The sequence below is a fragment of the Sceloporus undulatus genome, chromosome 3 (assembly GCF_019175285.1).
Source record: "Sceloporus undulatus isolate JIND9_A2432 ecotype Alabama chromosome 3, SceUnd_v1.1, whole genome shotgun sequence".
Classification (NCBI taxonomy): Eukaryota; Metazoa; Chordata; class Lepidosauria; order Squamata; family Phrynosomatidae; genus Sceloporus; species Sceloporus undulatus.
The window spans coordinates 21908493-21933782 of record NC_056524.1 but is presented as its reverse complement, the minus strand read 5'-3'; the positions used below and the strand labels follow the sequence as shown (position 1 = coordinate 21933782).

Sequence of the window (25290 nt, the reverse complement as noted above, 5' to 3'; positions counted from 1 at the left end):
CTGAAACATTAACCCTCGCACTTGAATGATGGTCTTGTTATCTTTGCTAGTAATTAGCCACATACTTTGAATCAGTACAAATTCTATGCCTCATGACACAGATAGGTAATGAATCCAAGGGAAACATTAAATCAAGGAAGAGGGCTAATCTGTTTAGTGCAAGTATATCCCTCTCTCATCCTTTGCCTTGAGTAAAGATCTACCTTCATTATTGGTTGCAAAATTTACTTCCCCAACTCTTGAGAGTACACTCGGATGCATACCAGAATTACGACCATGGTTAATTTATTCTTTCTTCCCACCCAAAAGGGACTTTATTTAAAGATTTCCCCCATCACACCAACTTGGGGGCAAGCCTCTGCCTGTACACTCTGTGAATGTGTTTGAATGCATGGAGTTCTGGGCAATGATGACTGCCTGCAAGCATTCTGTTTTGTTTTGACAATCCTAAGGTTTAAAATTGGTTTATGTTTCTATTTAAAGTTTAGGTTCTCAGCAGCCTGCATGAATGGCCAGACTACAGGTGCAAAACTGTTCAACATTCACGTTCATTAAAGACCAAACAAGACATCATAAGCGCAAAGTATATATTTATATCATGTAAAACAAAAAAGCAATGAAAAAAAGTATTACATATAAGAAAATATTGTAACAGAATTTACTGTGGTACCTAAAAGAGGCATGCTCTTACATCTAAGAAAATATAACATTCATAGCTATATATATATTTGAAAAGGTTGTGTTTCAGAGTCCCAAAAACATTTTAAAATACAGATTTTTTTATCCTAAAGAATAAAAGTGTCATTATAGGAAGACAGACTCACCTGTCTCTTGTATAAAAACATCCCCCCTCCATGATTGCAAATAAAGACATTGTAATATGGATTCTCCAGATGTGCAAAAGCTAAGTTAATGGTTAATTGCTCTGAAATTGTCTTTCCACCTCTTGCATTGCTTGAGTTCCAACACTGATTGGTAGAATTTTTGATCCACACAAATTATAGAAGCGGTACATATTCCGAAGTAGTTATGTTGCCAGACATACACAAGAATTCATAAGCTTCAATTCCATTCTGAACACACTGTACTTAAAAAAAATCTAGAAGCTACAAAGTTAGGACAGTGATCTGCTTAAATATATACACCAATCAATACAAAATACTACCCATAACACTTTCTTTTTTTGCATTTCAAAACAAAAAAAGTGAAGCAACTTTGTCAAGTGATAGATTCAAATAGAAACTGCCAATCAGTCTCATTTAAAGTTCTTCTTCTGCCAACAGTACAATTCATCTCTAAGGCACGTTCCCCAATAAATGAAGAGGCTTAAAAAGTAACTAGAGTTAAGTACTGCATAAACAGTTTAGTGTTAAGAGAAATTCAAGAATTCCCAGGTTTATGTCGGTACCTCTCCAGCAGTGCTACTCACATATAGAATAAGCTGTGTAATGTATGTACAACAAGGATTTTAAAAATAAATTCCAACTTTAAAGCTGTGACCAAGAAAAGCAAACAGAAACTATTTCTGTGCATCTCTATGCAATACCCAGCATCGGAATTCAACAGTTCCTACTTAATGCTCAAATAGATACAAGTGGTCCTCCAGTATCTGGATACAAAGGGGCAAACCAAAACACTGGAACTTTGAATCTCTTCCATTTCTTCATTTCTACTCATATATTTAACATCTTTTTAAAAAACATACTTTTGAAAAACGCAGAGGAGAAAGGGAATATAATAGAATGTTCTTAATGGGAGTGTGGTCTGCTCTTACAATCTGCTCTTGTCAACCGTCTTTGAGGTTAACATAGCATTACAGAAGACAAAGGAGCTATTAAGCTGTGGCTAATTAGCACAGGCCTAATTCTGTTAATTTCAGTCCTCCCTGGTAGGGATGACCAAACAAAATCTTTTTTTATTTAAAAAATGACCCAAATTAATTGTTAGTCCCAACTAGAAGAGAATCAATAGAACTTACATAAGTGTCGCATTCCTAACTTCCAGACTAACAATTAGATTTAGGCCAGTATCTCCTAGACTGACAATTTATATATCACCTTTCAGTCTGAAAAGTTACCTGATGGCCATCTCTTAACATTTGGACAACACATTAAAAGAGAATGCTGACAGCCCCTCAAGGTATTTGTTGGTGCTAATGTATTTTTTAATTAAAAAAATACTTCATAGCTTATACCGTAACATTGATTCATGCACATTTTGTTCACTTAAAATACTCTTTGGAAAATGTCACAATTCCTAAAAGACAACTTCGAGGACAATCACTTCCTGTGAATAACGGTATTGATGTACTCATCCTCTCAACTTCAGTGCTAATCTCTACAACTAAAATACACTACTACTTGCTCATGTCACCATCTAACACATATCTTTACAGTCTTCTATATGCACCATGGTCTAAACTTGTCAGTATGCCTTTGCCACATCTTAACTTTAGTGTTCGCATTGTTACTATTGTAAACTCAGATGACAGTGCAGATGATATATCATCTAACTAACTACAGGAAAGCATCCATTTTCATCCATTAGGGACTTCACAATCTCAAGCCACCAATTTTATCAATGTTAAAACCTCTTCCAACAATAGCAAGAACTGTCCCTTGATGAAAATGTGTAATGTATTGTTTGCTACATTTCAAACTCAGTGTTAATCAGCAATCTTAAAAAACCCACACAGATCAATGCAGTTCCTCTGAACTAAGTGGGATGAACTTTCAAATAAGTACACTTCTGAACAGCATGAATTAACAAATTTCAAACATTGCCCTAACAAAACATTTGCCTCAAATTCTGGCATAGGTGTAAAAGACAAACCACCAGTACTCTGGATGCACTGGACTACAGCTTCCACAATCCCACAAACACATGACTGGGGCTATGAGAGTTGTAGCTTAATATACCTGGAGGACACAAGGTCATGGAAGACTGATTTAATGAATACATTCAAAGCTATCTTAAGAAGTTACAAGCAAAACACAGAATTATAGATATTCACTGACTATGCTAATTAGGTATAAAAAGTCAACCATTTCAGACTTAAATAAGACTAGGTGAAGTCAGGAAATTTAGATTTCACTATGTAAAAATACAAAACAAAACACACAAAACCAATAACAGTTATCATCCTAATCTAGTACAATAATTAAAAAAAATCTAAACGTTGCAAAGAGAAATATAAGCAGAAGAGGCAATGATCAAGATTCTTAAAGCTGGTGTGTAAAATCTCCTGTTTAAGTTGTTATTGAATGTGAAAAACCTAACTGAGAGAACTAGCAAATAGCTGACAGTAATAGCAAAATGTTTTCAGACTTCTTATAATTCTTATCTCCAAATCAGTATTGACTTCTGTTACATCAGATACATCATTTTTGGCTTGCTGGACCAGTAAGTCATTTTTGCCACTTGCCACAGGCAACACAGCAAACAACAAGCAGAGTCAACTATGAGTGGGGACATGCAGAGTTCATATTATTAGATAAAGCAGAATGCAAACAGCTAGCAAGATGAAAGGAATGGCAGTCATCATCCCAAAACAGGGCTGGTTTCTCTCTATCTCTCATCCCACTTTTTTTCTGTCCACTTCCCCATCCTCTCCTTTTCCACTACCATCATGGTGAACAGTAGTTGCAATAGCCAAAACAAACAAACAAACAAAAATATACTAAAACAAATAATCTAATTTGTCAGAGTCAAATATGAAAGAGGTCAGCAGTATAACAGCAGCGATTGGATATGGAAGAACAAAAACATGGGATGAAAGGAATCTGGAGTATTTTGTTCATTTACTTGTTTTCCTCTCTGATCTTAAGCCAAGAAGCCCTTGCCGCACAGGCTTGTTCTGAACATCAGGTACATGTGTTATCTCCTTAGATCCTTCAAAGACTTCAAACTCCATCTCCCTGAGGCCCCTATAACCAGGTAAGAAAGCTTTCTTTATCTAGCTTGGTGGCTGCCAATACGGACTCCATATCATTAAGGATATCGGAACTCAAAGCCTCTTGTAGACTTGGCATCAGTTCCTCTCCTTCTATATTCATTGCATCTCCTTCCAGCGTTCCAAGGTCCACATTAGTCCCTGGAATGGCTTCAAGGTAGTCTGGAAAACGGTTCTGATGAGAAGGTATGTTGCTTTGGTTGATAGTGTCACCTGGATAGAATACAAAAAAGAAGCAGGAGTGTTAAATGCACCGTATCAAACAACAAATGATCTGACTAAACTGAGGCTTTGCTCCTACAGCAGCTAGTCTGTGGAATACATCAGGTTTCCAGGATTTTCCTGACTGACCAATTCTGTGCAGCAACCTTTGTACCACAGGCCTGGCAGAGTAGTATCTAGGCCATGGTTCACTGAACACATCATGACAAACAAGCAAGGGTTGGGACGATATTTAAGAATGTTAGCATAATGCTGTCATTAAAGTTAATAGAAACCCCAAAAGATCTTCTCTTTTCAAGTATGGAAAAACATTTTTACTAAGGTAAAAATTCACACAAAAATTCCCCCACACACCCAAACTCTAAAACAGCAAAAACAATGGGATATGTCCATTTCTAACTACTCTTTTAAGGGGTGGGTGGACAACAGCAACTCTATATAGCCTAGAATTTGTGAAAAGGAAATGATAGTGATAGAATAATGGAGACGGAAGGGATCTATGGCAGCAGTCAAAAAATACAGGCTGCATTTTTGTTTGTTTTATAGGATTATTATGCTAGTCTCCTTAAAGCCATGCCAACACTCCCTATGCACCAAAATAAACAAGCTTCTGTTACTCCTAACACTGCATTTCAGCAGGGTATGCTGATAGTGGGTGGGAGTAACTGGTGTGGATCTCGGTATGTTCCAGCATATTGGTGGGTAGGAAACAGCCTGAAAGCCTACCCAAGTTGCCTACTCCTGTTGTAGGCCATTTCGTTGACCCCCTCTGCTCAGTCCAAGAAATCCAGAATGAAGCTATCCCCAAGGGAGACCCACACCACCTATTTGTTCCATGTCTTACTGTTTGAATGTTTCTCTTGATGTTCACCTAAAAACTCCTTCATCAGCTAAACCTTAAGGAACTGGGCAAGACAAGAACATTATATAAATTTGACAGTTCCCAGAAATGCACATTCCCATCAAATTAATTATTAGTTAACAGAAGCATCCTATTTAAGTTCAACTGGAAATCAAGGAAACAAACCTGTATCCATTTCATCAACACTGTTGAGGAAGTCGTCTGGAGTTCTGGGGACACTGTAACTGCTCATGCTGAGGCCACTATCTGTGCTCTCATCTCTTGAATGATAAGTTCCACTGGAAGGAGGAGAAATTCCAAATTATTTTGCAATTGATTTTTTAAGGACACTGTCCCTTTAAACTCCATTAGTTTAAAGCAAGAAGCTGACTTCTGTTCTCAACATAATAATATGGATTTTTTTTAAAAAAAAATCAATCTCTGGGCATTTAATTCTGCAAAGAACATTAAATAATGCAACAGAAATACATGTCATAGAAATGCATGCTTTCAAAGGGACAAGAGTTTCAAGGAATAATCCATATAATTGTGAGTGTTATAAGATAGTTTTCAGAAGATGGATGCAACAGGGAAAGAATCTCCATTCTCTCCCACTGTCTTTTTATGGAGTAACAGTTGGATTAAGGAATGCTATCTATGGTGATGGTGAGACAACAGAGCTGTGTTTGACATTTTATTTATGGCTACCGGTGTAGACAACGGTCCATGGCACAGCCAGAGTCCATTCACAGCAGGCCCCAGTTGTAAAGCCTGAGATTTTATATGGCAGCAATGGATAAAACAGCTGAAGTGATGTTTGCTTGTATTGAACTGATTTATGTGGTACAAAAGGTTTTCAGTAGCATTTCATGAACTGCATGTTACAACACACCAATTTGTTTTGGCTCAGCTTAATTTCGTGTTGTTTCTAAAGGTTGCATTTCACTACTGCTTTATTACAGTGGTTCTCTGCCCCACGCCCCTAGTAAATGTTTGATTAATGTTCATACCCTCTATAAACGTAATATCACATTTGAAGATGAAAAAAGATGAAAAAGTCTACTTTTTAATTTTTTAAAACTGTAAATTGAACCACATACAACAGTGCGGATGAACAAATTGAAGTAAAAAAAAACCAACTTTTAACTCAGTGGGTAAAATGCAAATTTAAATTGAGCAATTAGAGTCTAATTTATTAAGAGAAAAATTGTAAACAGTAAAATCAATTCCAATTGTGAACATGAAATTCAATTACTTCTTTACTCCTGCTTCTCATTCATGATTTTGTCAAAAAGTGGAACTTTCTTGTTGACTGCAATCTGCAGGTCTGCCTGTGGATTCAGGCAATACTCAGATTTTGTCTTGGCTAACAAAAGAGAACTGAATCTAGATTCACACATGTATCTTTGCTACACCCCCTGAAATTCCATTTTACACCCGTTTTACTATAAATCACTTCAAAGACTTATTCAGAAAGACATTAAACAATATGCAAAATACTTGCAGGTAAGTTCCAATAAAATCATTTTCTTCTAACAGATGTTTATGTCCAAAAAGGTATGTGAAGAAGCAGAACCAGGTCCTCCCACTTTCAGCAATGTGAGATGGATTAACACTTTTCTGAGTTGCATGCAGATGGACCACCTCATGAACCCCCTGCTACCATTTTTAAAAATATTTCATTGACACTCTTTGCCTTCAAGGGCTTGTGGGGGTAATTTTGCCAGGCTTGGGGTTCCCCCTTGTTGAATAAATCAAGGGAGGGTCTATTTCTAAAATCATTAAGTCACTAAGGAGCCCTGGTGGCACAGTGGTTAAATGTCTGTACTGCAGCCATTCACTCAAAACCACAAGGTTGCGAGTTCAAGACCAGCAAAAGGGCCCAAGCTCCACTCAGGCTTACATCCTTCCAAGGTCACTAAAATGAGTACCCAGACTGATGGGGGCAAATTAGCTTACTTGCTGTTCACCGCTATGATCTTTGGAATAGCGGTATATAAATAAAAAAAAAACAAATTATTTCCAGTATGGGAAAGGTACAAATTTCCATGGTCTGGGGGGATGGTAGGGAGTACATATTCTTTATTTTCACACTGTACAACAAGGGCTGTAAACATTTTTTAAAAATTAACTGTAGACACACAGCCTTGTTAACAAGAATTTACAGCGCTTTATAAATAAAGGTTAATAATAATAATAATAATAATAAGAAGAAGAAGAAGAAGAAGAAGAAGAAAGAAGAAGAAGAATCCACAGGCTTCACAAGTGAATGCCAGAAAAAGCTTGTCTATAGACCTGTAATACAATATATAAAATTGTGTCACTTTTTCCTGTGTCAACGTTACAAAAGATAAAAATAGAATCAGGAATGCTGCAGAAACTCCTTTAACTGAGCCTCACAGTAGATTTCATTGCTAGCTTTCGAAAAGATTTTCCGAGTCAGTAATCCTAAACGGCTGTATATCAATTGACTTGCGCCAGGGCAAACATGTTATGACTTTGAAGGCAAACTCTTCCTACAAGTCTGAACAGTTGACTTCCTCCCCCAGGAGACAGCTTTTAATCCTCATTTAAAAACAAAAAGAAACCCTTGCATCTTCCCTTAAATGGCAAGTCCATTTGCAGCTGTGGATGTTAGAATAGACAGATGTTCAAAACAGATGATCATCATCTTTGGTGAAACAAAACCACCAGTAGCTATAACTACTAACCTGTTAAGAAAAGGATCTGAACTATTTGTGGTCATTGTTCTCAGTTCTTGAGACATTCCAGGAGAGGATACTGGATTCTGAGAGCCATCTTGTTCCATACTGGGAAGCTGGCTACGAAGAGCCAATTCCTGCCAACCAAGAAGTTCACATTTGTAAATCTCACACAAGGTTCAAAATTCATCATTATATACAGGACAGACAAGTCTATATCTACAAACACAGTATGTATGTGGAGTTCCATACCTAGTAGAATGACTCTATCAATAGTTACTAGTCAGAATGGCTATACTTGTATATTACTTCCAGTATCAGAGGCAACATGCCTCTGAATACAAGTTGCTGGAGAACACCAGCAGGTTTGTGTTGCTTCATTCATGTCTTGAACAAGGGCTTCTTAAGAGGAAAAATGACTTCTGTGAGACAATGGTGTAAAACACACTGCAAAAATAGTCCATTCTGAGACCACGTTAACAGCCTTGGCTCAGTGCTAGGGAATCCTGGGAACTGTAGTTTATTGTGGCACTGACAGAGAAGGCCAAATGTGTCACAAAACTACAGTTCCCAGAATTCCCTAGCATTTAGCATGGTCAGTTAAAGCTGTCTCAGTGTGTTTTGGACCAATGCTAGAAAGCCAGTGTGGTGTAGTAGTCTGAGACTACAACTCTGGTTCACATCCTCATGTGGTGATTGAAATCCACTGGGTGACCTTGGGCAAGTCATACTCTCTCAGCCTCAAAGGAAAGCAAAGGCAACCCCCCCTGAACAAATCTTGCCAAGAAAACTCTATGATAGATGCCTTAGGGTCACCATAAACTGGAAAAGAGTTGAAGGCACAGAAGAAGAAGAACAACAACACAAGACAATGGTGGAAAAGACAGTTCTCGAGACTGACCTATTACAGGTTTTCTTATGTTCTTGCACACATCTTTATGTTTCCTGTATATATGTATTCTTCTTATGGCAGTTTATCATTCATTTATAAGATTTATAACTTGCCTTTCTCCAAACAAATTGGAAAATTTCAGTATCGTGACTTAAAAGCTGCACTTGCTCAATTATAACAGCCACACATATGCACCCTAATAAATATGATGTGATATACCAACAGAACTTTGATCCTGGGCTGGGACTGTAAAATCACAGGACAGATGTGAATTTGTCAGAATTTAACAGGTAAATCTGATGATAAGGTTCTGTAGTCAGTATATGCACAGATTCACTGTTGTGAAATGAAAATCCTCCAGTGATACAGAAAAAGGATAAATTCTCTGTATAAACAACAAAGACATCTATATATAGCATTTTTCAAAGAAAAAGCTTTATATGACTACAGTAGTTAGTTCTACAAAAACTACAGCTGGCCAACATGATGTAGGTTGTAGTGCACTGGTCTGACGCCAAAGGATCCTTTGAGAGTGCTATGATGACATGCTCAGGCCTGTACTCTTGCTGCCTCCCTCACATTGAACTGCTGCCTACTGTTTGAGTAGCGATAAACCTGCCAAGGCCCTGAAAAAGGAAACTGTACATCAGCTCATAAAATATGTGGCATAAACTCCAATCCTGCATGTGGGACTGAATTTGCAGTAGGTTTGTCCACCAGGTTAGCGGCTGTTCAAGTGAGAAATGGTCAAATTAAAGAACAGAATTTAAGTGCATTGTTTCACGAGAACTACTGTATATTCTCACGTATAAGTCTAAAATTTTTAGTCAAAAAATTAAGACAAAAAACCCTGGGTTGACTTATCCACAGCTCAATGTAAGTACAGTGGTACCTCGGGTTACGAAATTAATTCGTTCCGCGGCTAATTTCGTAACCCGAAAAACCTTCGTAACCCGAATTGCCATAGGCGCTAATGGAAAAAAAGCCGCGGCTCTGCCGCGGCTCCATTTAAAACAGCGCCAGGGTTTTTTCGTAACCCGAAAAAACCTTCGTAACCCGAAACAATAAATCCCTATGGGATTTATTTGTATCCCGAAAAATTCGTAACCTGGGTAATTCGTATCCCGAGGTACCACTGTACTCTAACTCTAGTCAAATAAAAGGAACCAACCCCTTCTCTGAGTAGACTAGCAAAAGGCAAGAGCTTAGACTGTCCTGGGAGAGCCTAAGAGAACCACTAACCTTCTTAACTCTCTCTGCTGTGACATTGCTTCTGAGCTTTTTGAATGCCTGGGCAGGAAAATGGTAGCGGCAATAACTCTTTAGCCCTCTCAAAGGAGGGGGGGGCTTAAAGGAGAGGAATCAGACTTTGAATAAGACATCTGTGAGTGTTTGTTAGCTTTTCTGGGTTAAAATCATGCAAAATCATGAGCCGGACTGGGCTCTGAGATCATCAGGGGAGGCCCTTCTCTCTGTCCCATCACCAGCACAGGTGGTGGGGACATGAGAGAGAGCCTTTTCTATGGCTGCCCATAGACTCTGGAACTCCCTTCCCAGGGAAACCAGAATGGAGCTTTCCTTGATGCCCTTCTGCCGACAGGTGAAGACCTTCCTCTTCAGACAAGCATTCAAAACAGAAAGCTTTTAAAGAATGGGCCAGGGTGTTTTAACGCATATGCTTTTAACTGTACTGTTTTTAATGAGTCCCAGTCTTGGGAGAAGAAAATAAATAAATAAATAAAACATCCTTTTTGACATTTTCTTGCCTGGTTGCCTTCCCCATCACACAGCCACAATTTACCATAGTTCCTTCCTCATCCATCCAGTGGATGCTCCAAAGCCACATAAAAACAAAGACTTATGAGTTACAATTCAAGAAGAGGTTCCATTCTCTCTTCTGAAGCTTGAATCAGGAGATCAGTTAATTTTAAAAAAAATCACAGTGTTTATGCTAATTGGCTTACCCACTGTAGGATTCAAAGATATAGCCATGTTAGGCTATAGTATGCAGAGAGATCTTGTAGCACCTTTGAGACTAATTAAAGAAGTTGGCAGCAAGAGCTTTCATAGACTTAAATCTACTTCCTCAGATGCATTAGGTGGAGCGATATGCCAGGAACCACTATCAGGATGTTTGTGTTACCAGTAACAACAGTGTTCTCAACAGCCATTATTAACAAGATTGACACTGTACTTCCTAACATTTCATTCTGACCTTAGTATTCATACTTCCCCCCTCTCTCTTGCACTGTGGGGAACAGGATAGGATAGCACTCTATGCATTTGATGAAGTGGCTGCAGGCCACAAAGCTTGTATCATAGTAGAACCATCAGTCTTTTAGGCTGCTGTAAGGCTCTGTGTTCCAAGAGATTAATACAGCTATCCCTCTGGAAATAGTTTTATAAATCAGCACAAGCTGCAGACTACCATGGCTGTTTCAGTGTTTGCAGTTTCACTATTTATTAATACTAATACAGCCAAGAGTCTTCATTAGCATCAATAAGGAAGGAATAAGTATTAAGGAACTTTGTACAGGAATACAGTTACTAAATATGAATGGAATCCTTCAAATCACAGCAGAACTGTAGAAGACTCATAGTTTCCACAGACTTAGAATATTTAAAGCCAAAATAAATCTATCAGACTGTTGGCCCCAATTATTTTTAGATGCTCCCCCCCCCTCTTCCCCAGTGTGACACCACTCTAGTCTTGGTGTCCCACAGGCCCTGAAAATGATCAAATAGCTGTTGCATTTTTCCTTGGGTTTCAGGATACAATTGCATCTGGTCACTAGGAGAAAGGCTGAAAAAACAAATTCTGGAGCTGACCTAAGTCTAGTAATGATGACAACAGAAGGCAGGCACTCTTACCAAAGGCTGATGAAAGGAGGCTTGGGTTAAGACATAGATGGACACTTAAAGAAATTGCATATTTGGTATTCTCCAGTAGATGTAGATTTATATAGATTAACATGAAACTGGGCTTGGAAAAATATTCTTTGTTTCTGTTTGAAAGGGATGATGTGGTGCAGTCGTAGAGGTGGACTAACACTAGCAAAAGCCAGCTTCAATTCCTTGTTCACCTGTGTTGTCTAGATATCTTAGGGCTTCTCTGTATTCATATAATGTGTGCTAAAGTGCTCAGAGTGCTAAACTGCTAAAAACAAACAAAACAAAACAAAACAAACAAACAAAAAACAACCAGTCTCCTCAAATGCCCTTCCATGATCAGTAGAACATTTTCTTTCCATAAAAGAGAAGCTGTAATCTCACATGAATCTGTAGCACCTATGTTGCGCTGCTCTTGCATGTGGGCCATAAGTGTCAGCCACTTACCACAGATCAATTGGGAAACTGTCAAAGTCAGCTTCTTCTACAAAGTGGTAACACTCAACATTTCTCACTACTTTCTAATGTATTATTAGTTACTTCTGATAAGCACAAGTGGATAAAAATGCTCCCAAAATTCTCATGAAATACAAACAAGCCTATAACTTTGTCTTACAATAGACAACCAATCATATTGAAGATAGTCCAAAGGATAGTCCAAAGCACATCTTAAATTCAATTTCAGTTGAAAACTAATCTCTTTTACTCCACTGAGTTTAAATAGACTAAGTTCAAACTTTTACTAGATTTTAAACGTTTTCACCATCCTGTTGCTTCTGAGTGGGAGTGAACACAACTTAAAATATGACACCAAGAGTAGTAGTATTATGGTGACAATGGAAATTAAACATTCTTGCATTCATCATATCACACATAGTTTTATTAGTCAGTATGACACGACTTCAAGAGCTACACAAAACCAGAGGTAGCCATGAGAGATTACAATACCTAAGTGTACCTATCCTACACACCCACTCACCCATCCCCTGCAGCCCTCACAAACTGAATATTTAATCAAAATAAACCATTATCAGAGGCAAGGAATCACCGCAAACATAGACAGAGAGTCTGTTCCTCCTCAAAGCTTGTTCACACAGCCAACAAATCATGTCTTGGAGTTATGTGTGTGTGAATGCATAATAAGATTGGTTGAGGAATGCAAACAGATGCTAGTATTCATTGTCTACGCATGTAAGTGGAGCCACATGGAAGAAGAAAAGTACAAAAAGTATACCATCTCTTATGTAATTAAATACCTTGCAAATAGTTGAAAAATCTGGCTCAGGCCTTAAACACTGAGAAAAATTGGCGTTCACAGGAGAAAGAAACAAGCCTCTTCCATGACTACTCACACTTATACTGCTTACATACATGAACCATTCATACAAACTAGGTTGCAGTGCATTTGTACTAGCCCTCAGTTTCACAATTTTGCATGCTTGTGTCACTCAACATATTGCCTCCAAGCTTGTGTGCCTTCAAGTTGTTTCCAACTTATGGCAACCCTAAGGCTAAACTATCAAAGGGGTTTCTTATTTATTTATTTAACTTCATTTATATGCCCTCTTTTTCTCACAATGGGACAAGGCGGCTTCCAAAAACAAGATTTGTTGATTGGCAAGATTTGTTCAGAGGGAGCTTGCCTATATCCTCCTTTGAAGCTGAGAGTATGACTGGTTTAAGGTCGCCCAGTTGATTCCTAAGACTGAGTGGGGATTTGAACCTTGGTCTCCAGAGTCCAACACTCAAACCACTACACCAAGACCAGCACACAAAAATATTTTTTCTCTTGGAAAGAAACAACAACCTTGCTTATTTTTTCTTAGTACTGCTTTAAAGCTGCACACTGAAGTGCTCCTTGTAACCTTTTAAAAGCAATTCCCTGGTACTCAGTTGCTTCAAGCAATCCCTCCATCAATTCCAAGCAGTCTAAAAACTGCATTGCAATTCAGAATGAGAAGTATGTCCTGCTGAGGTCTGGCAAAAATCTGAGCCATGCTGAGGCAAGATGGAACACCACAGACAGATTTCCAATCACACACACTTTTATTAAAAACATCAATAAATATTTTGCAAGAATGTTCTACACAGAAGAGTTCAGTCTCTCAATAAGAAACTTAATGAATACACAGCCTCCCTGTTCATAACAGCAGTACATATAATATACACATACTGAGTGGAACGGAAATGGATTTCAGGCTTTAGAAAAATATAAAATGGGCTTTCCACTAAGGCCAGGGTAACCAGACATCCTCCTTTTCCAGGAAAGGTCCTACATTTCAGGACCTTCTGTCCAGGAGGAATTCCAAAATGCCTTCTATTTTGAGCATGACTAAGAAACATGCATTTACATTTATATTAGTGTTTTTAGCTTTTCTTTTGTAATGTCCTTCATTTTTCTTGAATGCCCTACATTTTTGGTGCCTTGTCTTCCTTTGTGGTTATGATATCTGATCTCCCTGACTATGGCACTACCTGTCTGTGATGGTGGGATTGTGTGCTTCCATGAAGCAAGAGGTGATGCTGAAAGCTAGTATTGCTACTGGTACAGTCTCCTGAGTAAGACAGGGTTTTGTGGAAGAGCCAGGCTAACTGTACAAATACATCAATAGAAGAGAAGGGAAGCTACTGGGCACCAGCAGTAGTGGGGTGGTGGTAGTGGTAACTGGCAGAGGATCTCTCATAGATAACCGTGGTACATTAGCATTTCTGTATGGAAGGAGGCACCAGTAAACTATTTTCGATAAAAAGCCTATAATGAGACAAACCAAAATGAAGCAAGAGATAATGCTGGAAGAAGAGATGCCCAAATCAGAAGACACTCAACCAGCTATTGAGAACAACAGTGGAAAAGTACAAATAATGCTCCATCTAATGATGTGCTGAACTCAAACTAAAAAGATGTTCAGCTGCTGTTCAGAGGTGGCATGACAGTCTGAAGCTGCACAACACATATACTATAATAGGAACATGGAATGCATGAAACGTGAGTAATGAGAAGCTAGAAATTGTAAAATAATAAATGGAACATACACACATTGCAATACTTGAAGAGGTGAACAAACTAAAGTGGCAGGGAATGGGACCTTTTTTAATAAAATAATTAGTCTTTTAGTCTGGAAATAGCAATCTAAGAAGGAATAGCATCACACTAATAGTGAGTCAAGATGTAGAAAAACAGTTATGGGATATAATACAAGTGCTAACTGAATAATTATCAGTAAGACATAAAATGGAAATATAGACTTGGCAGAAGGGGGCCCTAAATGAACAGAGAGGTGAGGAAGATGGGTGCAAGATATATAGCAGGGATTGATCTGACTGGCATGAGTAACGTAAAGGAGCCAAAGATACAGATTTCTCCAGAGACTCCTCAGCAGCTAATGGTCCAAAACCTCTTTGAAAATCCAAGTGATTATAGCTGTATACCGGAGCAGGTTGTGTTCAGTCCAATGGTTTTTAAGCCCACAAAATATTCAGTGACTCCTGGGAAATCCAGAAGGTTTAGAGATGAGACTGCTTTAATGAATCCTGTGGAAATAGATTCCAAAGACATACATTATCAAGCACTGACAAACCAGAATAAAGAGATGGAAGCAAAAAAGACACTTCTTTACTAAAAGTGTCATTGCACCATCTTAGACTGAACACAATGGGAAACAGGTTTCTCAACTTAACTCAATTTAGTGTATTGATCTATTCTAAATAATGCTTCACCATTTGGCAGAGAGGTAGTTATGCAGCCTAGGAAAAGTAATGCTGCTTGCGAGTTGGCATTGTCTCTGCCTGCAGATTTTGAAATGGGAAAAAAAGGTGAATATTTTAAAAAGTATGAATTGGTTGACCAGTCTCAGGAAAACCTGAATACTTCCTCACTCAGAAGGAAGATTTTGAAAAGATGAGGATGGAAGCTTCTCCCCTGAGAACTCAGCCCCCTTTCCCAGATATTTATTGCATTTCTTGGAAGTCTCTTCCTTATGCCTTCTCTTCTTCTTGTGGACCTTGGCTGCTGATGCTGTTACAGGTTGAATGGCTGTAAAGGTTGATGCCAATAGAGCTGGAGAGATCAATGTTGACAACAGTTTTGTTACTGACAGTAGGTATGGTAGGTGGTCTCAGGGGTGGGAGCTATTAAGACAATAAGAAATGCTGAGGACACACAGATGGAACGGACAGCTGTTGTGGCTGTAGGCTTTATAGATTTAACAATATCCTTGCACAGAAATCTGAGTTTGGTGGCTATTTTACGTCTGTCTTGTGGGGTAAAACCCAAGCAGATTTGGCACTCATCAATGTTATGTGAAATCCCCAAACAGAGAAGCACTCTGTATGACCATTGGCTAAGGAAATTTTATGATTGCAAGCTGGGCAGCACTTGAAGAGTGATTGTGAGGCCATAAGCCTCAATGGCTGCCAAAAAGCGGGAACAGTAATTACAATTTAACCTGAATTGAACAAAACCTAGATTGAAAAACAGTCTGGGCTGCATAACAGACTTAAAATTGAAAAGAAACGCAACAAAGATTTTAAAAATCCCAATGTTTCAGCTAGGAGATGTCCTACTATGTGGTGGATGAAGCAGAACTAAGGGATACATGCTACCACAGGCATGTTAATAAGTGAGGGTGCAACTACTGTCAAAACTCTCTGCTATCTAGAAGATTCTAAATGCCAAAAGTTTAAAATTATCTACATTCATTTATTTAGTGGACAAATAATTATTTCACTTTTAAAAGAAAAATAATTATTTTATCTCGTAAAATAGTCTTGTGGCACTTTGGACTTACTTGATCAGAACACGGTGATCATTCACAAAGCAAGACTGAGATTAGCACAAATGCCTTGGCTTTGACAAATTAAATAATACTGTATTGAGGTCAAAATCTATTATGCTAATTCAGTGTGCTTGCCATAAAACTGGGTGGAATTCATTTTTAGGGGGGCATGAGACAATTATAACTGGAACTTAAATTGCAGTCCACCCAACCTTTTCAATTTGATAAATGCAATTCTGTCATGCAGATAACACTAACTACCCATACTTAAACATCTTTTAATGTGCTAATGTTATGTATCCACCATGTTTTCTACAGGAAAGAACACTTTAAAATGTTACCATACATCTAAAGAGGTCCAAAAAAACATATGCAGGAGTTGCTGTGCAACTAAATATAGCCTCAGAATTTTCTGCACAATGCAATTCACAGCACACCACAAACACAACCAAAATGTTCTCTATAAAAAAAGGTGCTTGGGTTGGAGTTGACCTAGAGCTATAATGGCAAGCAACTCAAGGTACTAAAAGAGTTTTAAAAACTCTTGTGATCATTAGCCAACACTAATGTGGAGAAAGGCAGTCCTTTCAGACTGTAACAGGTATGGTCTTAGCCTATGTATCACTTTACATCTATGATCGCCTTCACAAACTATAAAACCATATGTAGAATCCCATTTAAAATTTTGACTGTGAGCAGCAGTCCAGTGCATCTTTCATTCCAACAGGAATGAAAGGGTGTCAATCTATACCATTTCCTTAGCTGTGTTGGCCCATTGAGTTATATGGGTGTAAATATATTCAAGGTTGACACTTGCTTATTTCTATCTGCTTGAGTCACAGTGCAAAACTCTAAAGGAAAGCATTTTATTTCTGCATATTAATAGCATGCATTAATGTGGGAGGGGAAGTGAATCACTGATTTTATAACACACAACAAGGATAGACACCATCCTAACATGCTCTTACAGAAATGTAAAGAGAGCTAATCCAACATTTTATACAACCAGCACAATATCATCTTCTTGCCCTTTGGCATGATATCTGACTTACCTCAGCACCACTAAATGTATGCTTGTTCAGTCTGTTTATTCTTTACAAGCTTCAAGAAAAGGCAATTTTACAGCCCTTAGTTTTTAATTTTGTTTAATCCCATCACAATTACATGTTCTCATTTATTTGCTTCAAACTGTCCTATATCTGCAGTTGAATGGAACAGGAACTACTATTGTCCTTCTTTCTGATACTGTTATATATTCTACCCAAAAAAACAGCTAACCTCTTAGAATCATAAAATTTTGGAGCTGGAAAAGAAAAGGGCACTCTAGTCCAAAGTTCTGCCATGCAGGAACATATAACTAAAGCAGCCCTGAAAGATGCCCATCCAACCTCTGGTTAAAGATCTCCACAAATGGAGAGTCCACCACCCTCTGAGGCAGTCTATTCCACAGTCGGACAACTCTCACAGTAAAAAAGGTAATTCTAATGTTTAAATCATAGAATCATAGAATCGCAGAGTTGGAAGAGACCACAAGGGCCATCCAGTCCAACACCCTGCCATGCAGGAACTCTCACTCAAAGCATCCTCGACAGATAGTCATCCAGCCTCTGTTTAAAGACCTCCAGGGAAGGAGATTGCACCACTCTCCGAGGAAGTGTGTTCCACTGTTGAATAGCCCTTACTGTCAGGACATTCCTCCTAATGTTGAGGTGGAATCTCTTTTCCTGCAGCTTGCATCCATAGTTCAGGGTCCTGTTCTCTGGAGCAGCAGAAAATAAGCTTGCTCCCTCAATATGACATCCCTTCAAATATTTAAACAGGGCTATCATATCACCTCTTAACCTTCTCTTCTCCTGGCTAAATATCCCCAGCTCCCTAAGTTGTTCCTCATAGGACATGGTTTCCAGACCCTTCACTATTTTAGTCACCCTCCTTTGGACACGCTCCAGTTTCTCAATGTGCTTTTTAAATTGTGGTGCCCAGAACTGGACACAATATTCCAGGTGGGGCCTGACCAAAGCAGAATACATTGCCACTATTACTTCTCTTGATCTAGACACTCTACTTTTATTGATGCAGCCTAAAATTGCATTGGCCTTTTTAGCTGCCGCATCACACTGTTGACTCATGTTCAACTTTTGGTCTCCTTGGACTCCTAGATCTGTTTCACATTCAGCCAGGTGTACCCCATCCTATATCTGTGCATTTCATTTCTCCGCCCTAAGTGCAGTACCTTACATTTTTCCGTGTTGAAATTCATTTTGTTAGCTTTGGCCCAGGTTTCTCGTCTATTCAGGTCATTTTGAATTTTGATCCTGTCCTCTGGAGTATTAGCTATTCCTCCTAATTTGGTGTCTTCTGCAAATTTGATGAGTATGCCCCCAATTCTGTCATCCAGGTCACTGATAAAGATGTTGAATAGCACTGGGCCCAGAACAGAGCCCTGAGGGACCTCACTGGTCACTTCTCTTCAGGATGAAAAGGAGCCATTGTTGAGCACTCTTTGGGTTCGGCCGGTCAACCAGTTACAAATCCATGTAACAGTTACCTTGTCTAGCCCACATTTTACAAGCTTGTTTGCAAAAATGTCATGGGAAACCTTGTGAAAGGCCTTATTGAAATCAAGATATACTATATCCACAGCATTCCCTTCATCTACCAAGCTGGTAATTTTATCAAAGAAAGAGATAAGATTTGTCTGGCATGACTTGTTTCTCCCAAACCCATGTTGACTTTTTGTGATTACGGAATTGCCTTCTAGATGTTCACAGACTTTGTTTAATATCTGTTCTAGAATCTTTCCTGATTCAGTGTGCCTGCACCTTGCTCGGACGCATTTTATGCGGCTTCGAGCTTATGCAGAAGCCGCTTGGGGAGGGAAACAATGGTGTGTGTGCCCATGGTGCATGTGCGCCGCTCCGCCACATGAACGAGTGACATTATATCCTATGGCGCTCAAGAATAGGCGGATTTTCCCATACGCGGGGGGATCCTGAACGGATCCCCTGCATAAGGAGAGGGCCCACTGTATTGATGTCAGACTAAGTGGACAATAATTGTTGGGATCCTCTTTTTTCCCCCTTTTTGAAGATGGGGACAATGTTTGCCCTCCTCCAGTCTGCTGGGACTTCTCCTGTTCTCCAAGAGTTCTCAAAGATTATTTACTTTTCTGAGAACACTGAGGCAAAGAAGGTGTTGAGTAATTCTGCCTTTTCTCTGTCCCCTGTTAGCATTTTGTCATCTTCTCCACGCAGTGGCCCTACCATTTCCTTTTTCTTCCTTTTGCTGCGGACATATCCAAAAAAGCTCTCCTAAAGTCTACTGGCTTCTCCTTTCCACTGTATAACAAACTCCAGGAGAACATGGTCACTTCCACCTAATGATCCCACCATTCGCACCCCATTAACCAAGTCATCCTTGTTGGTTAGGGTCAGATCTAGACTAGCTGACCCCCTTGTTGCCCCTTCCACTTTTTGGACAATGAAATTGTCTTTGAGGCAACTGAGGAATTTGCTAGACCTTGAGGATTTGGTTGAGTTTGACTTCCAGCAAATATCAGGATAGTTGAAGTCACCCATCACTACTAAATCTCTCCTTTCTGAGTGTGTAGTCATCTATTCTAGAAAGGCACCACCCAGTTCCTCCATCTGACTTGAGGGTCTGTAGTAGACTCCCAACATAACATCCATGTTGTTTCCCTCGCCTTTAATTTTTATCCAGACGCTTTCCACCTGGCTTCCAGTACAGTGGAACCTTATTATACGCGGGGGATCCGTTCCAGATCCCTCCGCGTATAAAAAAAGTCCGCCTATGCTCGAGCCCCATTGTTTCCAATGGGGCTCGTGCGCGGCGGCACGGGAGGCGCAAGGGGTGCGCACGCCCATTCAATTGAATGGGACGCGCCGCCCCTTCCGCCCCGGCGGCTTTGAGTGCCTATGCTCAAAGCCGCCTATAAAAAGACCGCGTATGCGGAGGCGCCACTGTATTGATTTCCTGGATCACTTCACTGGTGTAAGTATCTCTGAGATATAGTGCTATTCATCCTCCTTTCCTGTTTGGCCTATTTCTCTTAAAAAGGTTATACCCTTCTATTCCTACATTCCATTTATGAGTCTCATCCCACCAGGTTTCAGTGATGCCTATTATATCATATTTGCTTTGTTGTACTAGGAGTTCTGTGCATTAGTGTGGAGACATCTAAGACCATGCCCCCCCCCCACTTGCTGCCTGTGCAAGTTTTTTTGCCTCCCAGTGTTGGGTTCCTTGCACTATTTGCCTTGTTCCCTCTGTGACAGTTTAGCTACTTTCTCCAGCCCTTTTGCCTTCCAGAATACTGTCTCCCTCCCCAACATAACGTTTAAAGCCCTCCTGATCAAATTCTTGAGACTGTTGGAAAAACGTTTCTGCCAACTGGTGTGAGATGCAACCAGCCACCTCTTCAAGTATTGCAACTTGCCAGAAGTCCCCCCTCATGGAACGACAGACCATGATCTAAAAATCCAAATTGTTCCTGGCTGTACCATCTGTGGAGCCAGTTGTTTACATCTGCTATTTTCATCTTTCCTTTAAACTTTTTTTATGCCAAACATATGTCTTTTCCTTTCCTCATCTTAATTTGCAGTCTGTGGATTAACTTTGCAATTTCCCTCAGAATCCCTTCAAAGATCTTTAATTTTCAAATGGCCAGAACCTGTAGTGTCATGCCAGGGCAAATATAGATTCAGCCCTGAAACAATGATCTAGTTAAGAAGAAAATAGTAGCAGCAATGAGAATAGGAGGTGAAGGTTTTGGATCAACCTTTGGTAACAGTGCGCTGGGAAAGACAAAATAGAAGTTTAACCAGTTCAAATGGGGGCAGTTATTTGTGAAAATCTAATGGCTGTTTTCTGAGCCATAGATCACATCCAATAAACAGAACATCAGAAAGGAGGATAACCTAGGTGAGCTCTTTGTCCTCACCACTAAATCTAATTCATAAATGTAAAGCCATTTCCCTGTAGCTTGTTCCTATAGTTAGATAAGTTAGATAGTCCAGTGTGTATCTCCCTACCAATTCAGACTGATATCCATACAATCGCAAAATATTATCAATGTCACTTGAGAACCAGACTTTGACATGACAGAGAAGAACATCTTTGTAGCAGCAATTTTACCACAAAGATGATAATAATATGGCAATCAGCACAGCTAAATAATGAGTGAAGTGCTTATATACTGTGAATTCCTCATTTTACAAAAACCCAAAAGCAGATATCAGACCCAACCTTTAAAACTGAATTGTACTATGTCCACAACTGTATTGTGGTAACTTGGATAAAACACACTGCAGGGTTCTGTTTCTATCTTTCCAAGGATGATATTTTTGCTGTGATTTTTATTCTGCCTTTGAGACAACTGTTGTGTCCCAAAGCAGCTTACATCAAAACACTAAAGTATCTTTAAAAAAAAAGGAAAGGAAAAAAGCCTGAAGGAAGAATGATAGAAGTTTAGAGTTCACTATTAATTTTCGGTACTCACCTAGCAGCTAAAAGAATAGAAAACGGAGGAAGAATGAGTTTGCAAATTATATCCAGGGCAAAACGAATTTAAAAGAAATCAAATAACATATGGTACTATATTTTGAGAATCTGAAATTTTAGAGCTGGATTAGTTCAGAAGATGATGAAGAGCATAAGGACTGTACACCATGTACTATATTTTTTAAACCAAAGGTCAGCTGGATATATTATTGAACCCCAGAAATCATTAAAAATGACCTCAGCCAATTTAAACCATAAACACCAAAACAAACTGGAACTGAGTTTTAGGGTCAGGCAAATATAGATCTTTATAACCCATTTGGTTCACTAACAACCCGCTTTTTGGAGCATTGCCAATTTCCACAAATGTAAAAAATGTTCCAAGTTTCTGTATATGAAAGAACTTTCTGAACTTTTCTTTCCATTAAGAATATAATTATCAAGACACAGAGCTTTGAAACAGTTTTCCCCAGGTGAAACTGACATAATTGTGGTGCCATTTTGTTTCTCTTCAAGCTTGCTAACTTTCTTACTGAGAAAACTGTTTTGATTTTGCCCAGATGGTTAATTCCTACAGTCTGCTTACAGCAGACTAGCATAGTGGCTCTTATGTCAGTGCAAGAAGATACTCTAGATGGCTTCAAAGTTCCTTTCTAAAATCTATTTTGTTTGAATGTCATATGTGAATTCTAGCAAGAGATAAAGTTGAACTTTAGGTTGCCAAAGGGGAGGGAAAGGGCAATGGCAAGACTCAAAGATTATGAAAATAGTTTGATTTTAATATTTTCAAACACAAAGCAATAAACTAACAGGAATCATGCTAGAATTCAGGAATTGAGATTAGCACTAGTGAGAGCTGGACTTGCAAAGAGAAGTAATGCTGATGGAAATACAAGCACTCCAACTAGTTCTAAAGGTAATGCATTAGACTTATAAAGATAATTTCCCTAATAAAATCAGCAAACTATGAGAAGTGGTTGTGGAAGGTGGTTTCTTTCATGATTCACAGTGAAGGATGGAGAAGATGGAAAACTCTACTAAATAACAGACCACACTTTTCCCCAATGTGAGAGGTGGGGAAGATTCCAAGTATTATTGTGTACAAGAACTAAGATTAAACATTCTAAATTTGGGGCAAATCCCATAGGTTTTGAAGACGAAGCAAATGAATGAAAAAATACCAAAGGTTTCTGATAAAAAGGCAGATAAGAGGCAGCATCTCTGTAAAAGTGTTTGGGTCTTAACTACTAACATGCAGGTGTGTGTGTGTTAATAAAAAGTTTCTCATTTTATTAACATTAGATTATTAAAATGGCATGGAGTGGATGAATATAATATTTAAGTTAGCCAACTGTAGGATGCAGCTCAAACTATTGAGCTCTCCTCTACATTTGCTGCACAGCACACTAAAACGTCACTGAGTGAAGACAGAGCTTTCTACCAAGACATATGCACTAATGAAAGCTAAGACAAGTAGTGGAATCTAGTAAAAGCAAAACAGCTGATACACTAATATTACACTCCACCTCCACCCCCCATAGCTTTTTAAACTTTTTATATTGTGACCAGACAATGCAAGTAAAACCATCTCAACTATGGCCAAGGAAAAGAATTCTGGACTGTAACAAACTGATGATATACAGCTTAAAAGATTTTTTGCCTAAACATAAATAATAATAATAATTTGTTTTATTTATATACTGCTATTCCAAAAATCATAGCAGTGAACAGCAAGTAAGCTAATTTGCCCCCAACAGTCTGGGTACTCATTTTAGCGACCTTGGAAGGATGCAAGCCTGAGTCGAGCTTGGGCCCTTTAGCTGGTCTTGAACTCGCAACCTTATGGTTTTGAGTGAATGGTTGCAGTACAGGCATTTAACCACTGCGCCACCAGGGCCATCACACTGAATGTTTATGTGGAATATCAGACAGTTAACTAGATGGGACACACTTGTATTGAAATTTTGAAAATAAGAAAAATGATAGTTAATATTACACTGTCAAAACATCTTGACATCAAGTTCTAAGGATGGCTATACATGTCAACAGTGGATTCTAATGCTACTAGAGGTATGGTTTGTAAGACTTACTGAGAGAATGTCAGGTTTCAGTCACACAGGAAAAGTGCTGAGGCAACTTGGGGATCTGTCTTTTGGGGCAAGGTAGAAGGATTGGAAAGTGTTCACATGCCAGACATAGACCTTGACAACTATATACAGTATCTTCCTCATCATTACTATGCCCAACAAAAAAGACAGAGAATCACTGGAAGATACTTCAAGGGCCATCCAGTTCAACCCCCTACCATGCAGGAATACACAATCAAAGTGCTCCCGACAGATGGCCATGCAGGCTGTTTAAAAATCTCCAAATACTATTTGGAAATCAATGCATTGCATTTGTGGGAGAAATATGCATGACCACTTGTCTTTTATTAAACTACCTATTCTTCAAAAGACAGTACTAGTAACAATTTTTGAGATACACAGAACTCCTTTTCAAGCACACTGGGTTTATTTGCAAGCTGGGGTTAAAAAAAGCAAAGCAGCTTCATGTAGCCCAAGCATCTTGAGCAATTGCTCTAAGTTTAAAAAAAAATGTTTCTTAGTTTTCTGAAACATTTGTTAGGAGCCTACCTGACGTTTTGGAGAATTGGCTGTGCTTGGATTGATATTCCGCAATGCCTAAGAGTAAAAGAAATAAGATGGAGAAACATTACTTTTTTGCTCCTCATGGTTGTGATGGGAAGGCTGATTTGACAAACACATCTTAGCATTCTGAAGAGGCAAGCTCCCATGACAGCCAAAGATGACAAAGGATAAGGGAGTTAAGAGCTGACAAAAGCTGCTGTATAATGGAACAAGACGCTTAGGGGTGCTTACAGAGCACATGAACACATGTTGGTTTAACATACAGGGAACAAAAAGAAGGGGACATCAAGGCAGCAGACACTGCCTGGTCTGCAGTTAGTAAACTTCTCAAGAAGTTACTGAAGAAGAAATCCAAAATTAGAAGCCTTATCTAAAAGCATGCTTGCATGGTGGCATATGAATTTGTTTGAGGATTAATAGCGAAGCAGTTACAGGAAAAGCCAAGCCATTTCAGCTGAAAAAAGCTGTTAAACTTGTCCCAAGATAATGTTTCATAACTGTTTTTTTTTTTAAAGAAGGCAAGAGACATCCTGCAATGATCCAGTTAAACAAAGCAGTTATCCCTACTAATATTCCGTGAGTATATAAAGAAGAGTTAGACTCCAGAATAAGTGCAGAAAAAGCAAGAGATGACGACGGCAAAAGCCTGAGATCTCCAAAAGCATGAAAATATTGTATAATGCGCAGCCCATCACCCAAAGAGAAAAGGAGGGAAAGTTCAATAGAATTCTCTCAAAGAAGTCAGATGTCTGTGATGCCCATAAACTTTGCAAAAGTGATGTCAGAGACTTGAAACAAGAAGCTAATCAATAATTAGCAAAAGATCTAGGATAGGAAGCAAGGATT

The 25290-nt window shown here is 38.9% G+C and overlaps 1 protein-coding gene across 6 annotated transcripts in view; it reads right to left on the bottom strand.

Annotated features, from left to right (window-relative positions):
* Positions 1-573: 573 nt before the first annotated feature.
* YAP1 (Yes1 associated transcriptional regulator) overlaps positions 574-25290 on the bottom strand; it is a 119739-nt gene continuing 95022 nt past the window's right edge. For 4 of the 6 annotated variants that reach the window (XM_042457586.1, XM_042457589.1, XM_042457587.1 and 1 more), the window contains 4 exons: positions 24430-24477; positions 7727-7854; positions 5202-5314; positions 574-4165 (listed from right to left, as the gene is read on the bottom strand). In XM_042457586.1, coding sequence (XP_042313520.1) covers positions 3927-4165; positions 5202-5314; positions 7727-7854; positions 24430-24477 — 528 coding nt within the window. In that variant the 3' untranslated portion in view covers positions 574-3926. The remainder of the gene's footprint in view (positions 4166-5201; positions 5315-7726; positions 7855-24429; positions 24478-25290) is intronic. The other 2 variants (XM_042457588.1, XM_042457592.1) reach the window with 1 other exon arrangement.